The sequence below is a fragment of the Myotis davidii genome, unplaced genomic scaffold, assembly GCF_000327345.1.
Source record: "Myotis davidii unplaced genomic scaffold, ASM32734v1 scaffold471, whole genome shotgun sequence".
Taxonomy (NCBI): domain Eukaryota; kingdom Metazoa; phylum Chordata; class Mammalia; order Chiroptera; family Vespertilionidae; genus Myotis; species Myotis davidii.
The window spans coordinates 235,557-244,660 of record NW_006283354.1 but is presented as its reverse complement, the minus strand read 5'-3'; the positions used below and the strand labels follow the sequence as shown (position 1 = coordinate 244,660).

The window sequence follows — 9,104 nt, the reverse complement described above, 5'->3', positions numbered from 1 at the left end:
GGCCTCTGGGAGGGCAGCGTGTGTGTGTGTGGCAGCTTGGGACCTGCACGTTCCACTGCTTTCATTACCATTGGCCACCAGATACTTCCCCTTCCTTGTGAGAAAAGAACCCAATTTTGTACCTTTTAAGCTCTTCTCTTTCCTTTGTCTTTTTCCTTTTTTTGACCTAATTAACTGTCAATGGGGGCTAGACCCAATCAAGGAAGCCAAGGAAACTGGGAAGATGTTGACATGGATCTGCAATGCCCCTGCAGGAGCTGCCTTTGACTCTCAGTTAACTAGTTATTTCTCTTTTCTGAACCTACTTCATTAAGTGTATGCATCCTACTGTAATTGAGGGAGTGAAATGAGCTATTCCATGAAAAGGGCTTACTTAGCAAAGGAAAAGTATTCAGTAAGTGTTGGCTATTCCTCTTTCTGTAATTATAATTATTACTGTGGGTTTGGAGGACATGTTGAGGATATTGCATAATTAGAAGAGGAAAAGTGCCTTTTTCCTCTCTCTGATCTGTTATTGATCAGATTGTCTCACTTTTTTTTAAAAATTTCCCATTTTATCGTTCCTCTCTCTTAAAAAAACATGGTTGAAAGAAAACAGATCTTAACATCCCCTCTAATGTGGTTTTCTACTTTTGCTAGGTATCTTAGATCGATTTTCTTTAAATGTGAAAAATGATCAGCTGCTTATTTGAACAAAGTGGACTTCAGTCTTGCTAAGTAGAGAGAGAAGAAATAACCGCGAAGACATGCACCTTAAGCAATCTGTACCTTGCTGCACGGAGCAATCCAATAGGCTATGGCGAGAAAAGGGAGGCCTAGGGAGACTCCAAAGACAGCCAGGAATTTCACAGCAATAGACTGTTGACGTAAGCCTGAGAGATTTTCATACCACATGGTAAGCAATTGCTGCTGACAGTTAGGATGAGCAACGAACTGTAAAAACAAAACAAAAACAAAAAACAAAATGCAAACAGGAAATGACATCAGTAGCACTTAAACAGTATACAACTTATGAGTAGCTTGGGGCTGAAATGTTCTACTTGGGGGTTGCCTGTGTGTTAGAGCAGGAGCATCTGGGTCAGGTACCTGCTAGGTTCTTCTAATTTGGGGATGCTGGGGGTCTTTGTACAGTTGCCAGAGCCCTCACAGGACTGGCTACATTAGTGCTTGGCAAACTGAGGACTCAGAGAAGTCTCAGACACAGAAAATGACAGCTGGCTTCTAGGTGACTTCTCTCTGAGCGGAGTTCATCTGGGAGTCAACATGAAAGAATGGATGGAGCATGAGTGGGGTTTTGGAATCCACATGGGTTTGAGTTTTGTGTTACTATTTACTAGTCTCGTGACATTGGTTTGCTTCTTAACCTCTCTGAACCTCAGGATCGTCATCTGTAAAACAGAGCTTGTCATAATGTCCTAGAGAATTAAATGAGATATTGTAGACAGCTTCCCCTCTCTATTGCTATGTAGTTTTTTTTTTTTCTTTTTTTTTTTTAAAAAGTACTGGCAGTGTTTCTGGAGGACTTGATACTCTTCAGTATTTCGCCACTGAATTCCAGTGGTGTTTGGCTTGGGTTAGTGGACTCTTTGTAGTATGCTGGAGCACTGACACATTGTATCCCCCTGTAGTAGCTTCTAAAACCATCTCCCTTTCTTGGAATTGCCCAGGTTACATGGCTGACCTCTTGTGGCCATTTTGTATTGTTGATCTCAGCCCGTTGGATAGAGCTTATTGGACTCGGGGTAGAGGGTGGGGTGGAGGGCAGGGGGCTTGACTTATACAGGGCCCATCAGGTTTTCTCACCAGGGTATTGGAAACTATGATTGAAAGAGAAGGCAGTCTCTTTATTTCTAGGGATGTTAACATGTAACCTGGGGAAATCTGGGCAGACATTTTCCACTGTGTGGACTAAATAACAAAGCATGCCAGTTTAAAAGGGGAAAAAAGAATTAAGTGAAGAAAGAGGCTCAGATAGTGTCTGACCCTCTCGAGCCCAGCTCCACTCTACCCACATGGTCCGTGAGACACTTCTGGATTCACCGTTTTTCTGCTTGATCCAGCAAATTGACTTCAGTTGCAACACACATTCTTTTTCTGCAAATATTTGGTGTACTTGGTCAATTGTTAGTTGATTCTGAGTCCTGACCCGTGGAAATTGGTAATAGGCAATATTTAAGTATTTTGTGAGAACACAGTTTACATTTGAGAAAATTATACTCATTTGCTTATTTTCCTCCTGCGACAGGAGAAAGCCATTATGTGCTTTGGTAGCCCTGCTCTTTAGCCCTGCTCAGCATACGAGCTGGGACCCATGGACTAGAGCAGATAGACCCGGCATTCTTCAAAGGGGTTGAGTTTCCATCTGATTACCCTGGAGTATAATATGCTGGTTTTCATCTCATTTGCTTCATTGGGTTTTAAAGAGGACATGTACAATAATTCCTGGGAAACATTCCCTTTTCATTATAAGAACAATATAAATAAAGCTATTTTAAAAAATTCTCAATGCAGATGGCAACACATTCTTGTTTCTGGTTTCTGGGAACTCATAGCAGCAGCCAAGTGACCTGTGAGGTCACTATCAAAGGTTTATTTGGCTCTGCAGTGTCCCCTAATAATACTATAATTCAAACATCAGCTACAAATGAGGCTTTTTTGAGTAGCTTTATACATAGTAACCCCATAGCAATGATTATTCTTGACCCAGGTAGGAACCCCAGGCCAGCAGCCAATATGCTTTCCTGTGTCCTTTCCGGATCACAGAAAAGTGGAGCAAGCAAGACAATCATATGAATGTTTAGGTAATTCTGAGAGCCTGGTCACAACACAGGTGCCACAGAGGGATGGCGAGTGTGGGGGTGTAGTCAGTTTTGTTTTCAGTAGCCAGCCTTCTCTAGGTGCTGCAATGGCCTTGCTCTGGAGAAGCGGACAGTCTGATTAGACAGTGGGCCATATGCCCATGAAATAGCTGAAGACCATGTGGATATGTAATGGCTCCCTGCACTGTAGCTGCTCTGGCAGGGCTTCAGTCCTAATCCCCCCCATTGGCCTCTTAGTCTGTGTCTGGGAGAGTCCATCCTAGTTGCTTCTACTGCCTCCTGCAAATAACTCAGCAAGACTGACTGGGCAGCAGAGCTGGAGGGGAGGACACAGTGGAAACCATTCCCATTTGCTCTTATCTTCCTTGGAGGAAGATGGTGGTCCCTACTAAAACAAGTGGACTCTCTAAGGACTCGGTCCTTCTCTGATGAGATCTCTGAATTTCCACAGCTAAAATTCCCCTTCCATAATGAAACAACCTAGCTCCAAATGTACTATTTATTTGTTTACAGACTTTATACTCTAATGCTTCCAGAAAGCTGACAGTAGCAGGTAGCTAGATGAAGCCCAAATTCTTATTTTTATATGGGCACTTTTCTGTAATTGTGGCAGGCCTTCATGACAACTTCATGACATAGAGTTCAATGTGTATCAAAGGATTTTTTCTATTGTGCTTTTGAAGCACAGAGAAATATCATCACTGAACCAAGGAAGATGAGAGTAACATGAGACATACCATCATGATACAAAGAACACCATAACCAAAAGGGCACTCAGCCACAGAACAAATGCAGAAAGAATTCCTGGGGGGCCAGGTTGGGGCAGGGGCATGATTCTTAAAAGCAGGGTCAGAGAAGAACAGATGGAAGAAAACCATACAGCTAGAATAAAATTGGAACTCAGAAAATTGTTATTGTCTTGGGCCTGTTTTCTTTGGCATCTAGCACACAGAAGGATGTAACAGTCAAAGGCTGAGTGACACCAAGAGCTTTGCCCGGCTATTTCTGCCTCTAAAACATCTGGATTGAGGTCATGGTATGCTTTTATGAAAGTTATTCTAGGGAAAACATGTAACCACCTCCATTTTCCCAGTGACGTGATTCACATTCTTTATAGCAGGGAATGTGTAATGCTCGGAGCTGAGAATCTGCTAAGGTGGGCTTATATGGAGCTAAGCAGCCTCAAGGGAATATAAATCAAACCACATTCACCATTGTGATGGATTGTCCAGAGAACTGGGCAGGGAGCAGGGGGACAGCTAAGAGAAGTTAAACTGCAAGGAGAGAGAGCAGGGATCTCTGAGACAGAAGTCCCTATAATGGGAAAGGAGACTAGTGGGGTGAGCTAGACTGGGAAATGATCTGAGAGTCAGAGGGACCAGGATGTATGTGGCTGCTGGTTCTTGAATCCTCCCAAGCCAGTTATTCTGGTGGCACATTTGACCAGCTTTTATGGTTAATATAACAATATTTCTACCCAAAACTAATTTTCTGATAACATCTCACCTGAATTTCTTGTTTCTCCCAGACCCTAGTGACATAGTGTGAGAGTATAATGCTGGCATAGGGGAACTCTTGGATATATTGGCCAAATGTTGGCTGTTACTTTGCTTTTAATTTATTGATGGCCAAGGGAAAACCATTTCCTTACCTTTCTTCTCCACTTTATATTCATTGACAAGGAAATATCTGATATTTTAAGAATAGTTGAAGAGCTATAATCATTCACTAACAATTGAGTAATTTTAGGGTTGTTTCATGGGATGTTAACACTCTTGGGCCAGATACTCACATTATAACAGGGTCTAAGACTTTCCTGATGGGGGCATGGTTAAGTGCAGGGACTGGTGGAAGGCTGCCTGGTTCAAGTCCTGGCCCTGCCACATGCTGGCTATGTGCTCTTTTGTCATTGGTTCTTCTATGCTTAGCTTCCCTCTTCTGTAAAATGAGGCCAGTATGTAAAATGTAACTATACTCAGATAGCTAACTGAGTATTTGTAAAATGCTTAGAACAACACCTGGCAAAGAGTAAGCACTATATTCGTATTTGATGAATAAAAATGAGCCCATGACTTTCTGTTCCTTTCCCATTTTTTTCTCTCTTACTCTTTTTTTTTCTCCTTTTTACTCCCTATAGTACTGCTCTATTTTTGACCTCCATGTTATTTTAACAGACAGTTTCTTGAAGTGTTAGCGCCTTTTGAAAGGTCCATGTAGGCCAACCAGGTGGGATAGGCCACTCTATCCAATCCTTCTTTCTTCATCCTCCACTGAGGTGCAGCTTGATTTTTCCAGGCAATTAGCTCAAAATGGGCTGGTCTCTGCTAGGGCAGCTAGGGCACCATCAGGTCCATTCAGCTGCACCCTGATTACGGAGGCCTCTGTCAACGAGGAGCTGTGTAGGTTACTGAACCTGTGGAAGACACTCCTCTTCCCCCTTTGCTGTCCCTCCCCCTTTACCTTAAAAGAGGGGAAGAGGGCTACATTTGAGCTCAAAGGCTTTGAGGCTGTGTGATTTCCATTAAGCACAGATTATTTTCTCTCTGACACTAGGCCTCATTTACAGAATAATATGTGGCAGTACATGATTTGCTAATAACTTAGCTGAGAAAGTTTTATGAAATCCAATGCTTACTTTTATACAGATAAACTATCAAAAGCCTCACTGAGGTCTGATGGGACTGTGGTTAAGATTTTCCACTTACTTTCATTAGCTCATCATCAGTATTTGCTTATAGAAATCCCCCCTGCCCCCACAAAAACAACGCACACACACAAACTGTTTACATAGGCAAAGGGAGACTGCCATTGTACCAGTCATCAAGTGGCTTTTCTTAGTGTGAACAGTCAATCTGAATTTCCTGTTTGGGGCATCTCATAAGATTGAGCTCAGTGGTGCTTTCCATTCCAGTACACTCCCTCTGGAATCCTCTTGATTTCATTGGCTTTGACTTTAGCCCTTCCTGGTCTTAGTTCTTTGTCATAAATAAAACAGTAAAAAGCAAACACTTATTTAGCACTCATATAGATCAGGCCTTGTGCAGAGCACATTATTAACATTTTCTCATTTAATCCTCCTTGAACAATTAAGTAGGAGTGGTTAACCCATTGTAAGTTGATGGTCTGTGACTTTTCAGATCTGTCTCCAGATCAGACATTTTCATCACTTCTTTGTATTGCTTCTCTCAACTCAAGTTTCCTGAATCATTTCCAAGTCATATTACTATCTCATTCTGTCTGCCAAGCAGGGGAGCATCTCTGTGACCCTGCAATTTCAGATGCTCATATGGTTTTTCAGCCCAATCCTGTAACTGGGCTGTGTCCTGCTGGAGAGGACAGTTATCTCTACCTTCCCTCTTCAAGGCATTACACGTTCTGTGTTAATCCCATGTCCACTCCATTTGCACTGCTTGGGATGCATGGAAGGACTGAGCATAGTTGGAGGAGGGGATTTTAGTTGAGGAGAAAGGAAGCAAGTGAAAGGGAATGAAGGAAGGTAAAACAAGAAGAGAACAGAGCTAAGGTGATAGAGTTTAAAATCAGACTTCCAGCTCTGCTCCAGCTTGATTCCTGATCTTTTCCTTCCCATCTCTGGTCTCTGGCCAGAATCTAGTAAAGCTCTTCTCAGAGCCTGCTGCAAGCTTGACCATCTCTGAGTCTCTGCTCAGGGCATCTCTTGCTACCTGTTAATGCATCTTCATTTATCCAAGTTTTGTCTAGCTCAATAACTATCTCTCCCAAGAAAGCTTATCCTACCCACTAAGGGGAGAACCTCTCCTTTTCTCCTTTCATGCAATTCTTAGTGTCTACCTTTTATTGAAGTTGTATGTCTGAATGATCCTCTACCAGAGAGAAAACTCCTGCAGGGCTCCTGTAGTTTGCAGTGAGTGGGTTCTCAGGAAGTACTGTTTGAATAAGTGGTGCAGCAGGAAATTTTCTGTGCTCAGACTGCAAACCTGGGGCCATCTATAGGACCAGAGTGACTTTCCTTACTCATCATCTCATTGTGTGCAGCACTCTGGCCATGTCACCACATCTGGAAGAGGCACATGGGTACAAGAGGCTGAAAGTTTGCTTGCTTTCTTGGAGATATGATGGATATGTAAATGGCTGAGTTCATGTCACCACTAAATTTATTTTCACTATTAGAGTGCTAGATTTGAAAACAATAACAATTTCATCCCCAAAGTCAATTGAACTAGGAGTTTAAAGCTCTTACCAGGAAAAAATTCATACCATCATCTGAAGGGGTTGCTCAAGAACCAAACCAAGGATGAGGGCAAAGGTTGGACTTAGTTCAAGGGGATTTTTGATTCCTTGTTTCATAAACATTGCCTCGGCCTCCCTCTCCGCACCTTTCCCCAGTACCACCTTAAAAATTCTCCATTTTTGAGCTGGAGAGCATTATGCTAAGTGAAATAAGTCAGTCAGAGAAAGATAAATATCACATGCTCTCACTCATTTGTGGATTATAATGAACAACATAAACCGATGAACAAAAACAGATGTAGAGACAGAGAAGCATCGATCAGATGCTCAAAATTCAGAGGAAAGGTGTAGGGGAGGGTGGGGGTGAGGGAGAGAGATCAACCAAAGGACATGTATGCATGCATATAAGCATAAGCGATGGATGTGGACAACAGGGGGTGAGGGTGAGGGTGAGGGCCGGATTGGGAGAATGAGGGGACATTGGGGGGATAAGGACACATTCGTAATATCTTAATCAATAAAGGGAAAAAAACCCCACAAAAAATTCTCCATTTTCTGATCACCTCTGAAATACATTCTCTTCATTGTCAGATAATTGCATTTGGATCCTTGTACAGATGTCTCGCTTGATTACAGCCTTCCCTACCTCCTCTTCCATTTGTGCACCCAAAAGCAGGACAGACCCTGGCATGCTTCTTAGTTCTTCCCACAGCTGGAGGTCCTGCTGGGCAGCTGCTCACTGAGCCATTCTGGAAATGTACTGGGCAGCAAGAGGAGATGGGCACTGCAGAAGGCTCTTCACTCCTATGGTGATTTGATAGCACTTATTGAGTTGAGTAGCTTGCTCTGTTCTCAAAGACAATTCTTTGTTCCTGTTTCTCAGGGACAGCAGGACACGAAAAACTCTCTCCCACCTCAAATTAAGCAAACTTGCAACTTTCCAGAGGGTTATTCACACAAATGTCTCAAATTGGTAGGTTGCTCTGAGGACTCAGCAGCTTCTCCCTTGCCGGAGAAAGAAGGATTTTGAGGACAGTTGTTTGTGAACCACCTGCACTTCAGTCTTTAGGGTGCAGGGATCTAAACAAATAGTGCTGAACTTCTATAGTTGTGGGTGAGCCATTTCTCGAGGGCAGGGAGAGTGGCAGGCAGCCTTGGTTGGCTCTCCTGGAAGCGAATGCTAAGTGTGGTTTTCCAGGTTCATCAGGAGCCCTCCCATAGTACTGAGCCCAGAGGGTGCTAACGAGGTGACTCATTTTACAGTCTAGCCATGTTATCATGCCCAGAGTCCCACGTGCTTTGGATGCCTGCCCATTATTAGGGCTCAGAGTGAGCTTCTAGCTGGCTCCAGATGGCTGCCTCTGTTCTTTCAAATGTCATTCTCCATACCTGGGCAATGACGCTCTCTACCCCACATAGGGCTCTGCCCTAGCCTGAAACCAAAGGAGAAGTGGAAGCAGCTTCTAGCAGACCTTGGTTTATCTTCAACTACTCACTTTTCTGAGCTTTCCCCTCCTGCCAAGCTGCCCAACATGCTGTTATCAAACATGGCCTATGTACCCCCACCTCACCTTCCACCCCATGTGTTCAAGGACAATCCATCCTGCTTTCCTCTGGTTTAATTCCTAATCAGACCCAACTTTTTTTCTTTTCTTTTTTTTTAATTTAATTTTTTTTATTTTTTTATTGCTTAAAGTATTACAAAGGGTATTACATATGTGTCCATTTTTCCCCCCGCCCTAGACAGTCTCCTAGCCTCCCCTATCCCTCAGTGTCTTATGTCCATTGGTTATGCTTATATGCAGGCATACAAGTCCTTTGGTTGATCTCTTACCCCCCTACCTCCTTCCCCCCAACCCTCCCCAGCCTTCCCGCTGTAGTATGACAGTCTGTTTGAGGCTGCTCTGCCTCTGTATCTATTTTTGTTCATAAGTTTATAATGGTCTTTTTTATCCATGAATGAGTTAGATCATGTGGTATTTTTCCTTCATTGACTGGCTTATTTCACTTAGCATAATGCTCTCCAGTTCCATCCATGCCGTTGCAAATGGTAAGAGTTCCTTCCTTTTTAGAGCA

At 43.1% G+C, this 9,104-nt stretch overlaps 1 protein-coding gene across 1 annotated transcript in view; it reads right to left on the bottom strand.

The window, feature by feature from the left end:
* Positions 1-9,104, bottom strand: part of TRPC7 (transient receptor potential cation channel subfamily C member 7) — a 141,248-nt gene that overhangs the window by 57,042 nt on the left and 75,102 nt on the right. The window contains exon 4 of the mRNA XM_006753530.1: positions 769-933. Coding sequence (XP_006753593.1) covers positions 769-933 — 165 coding nt within the window. The remainder of the gene's footprint in view (positions 1-768; positions 934-9,104) is intronic.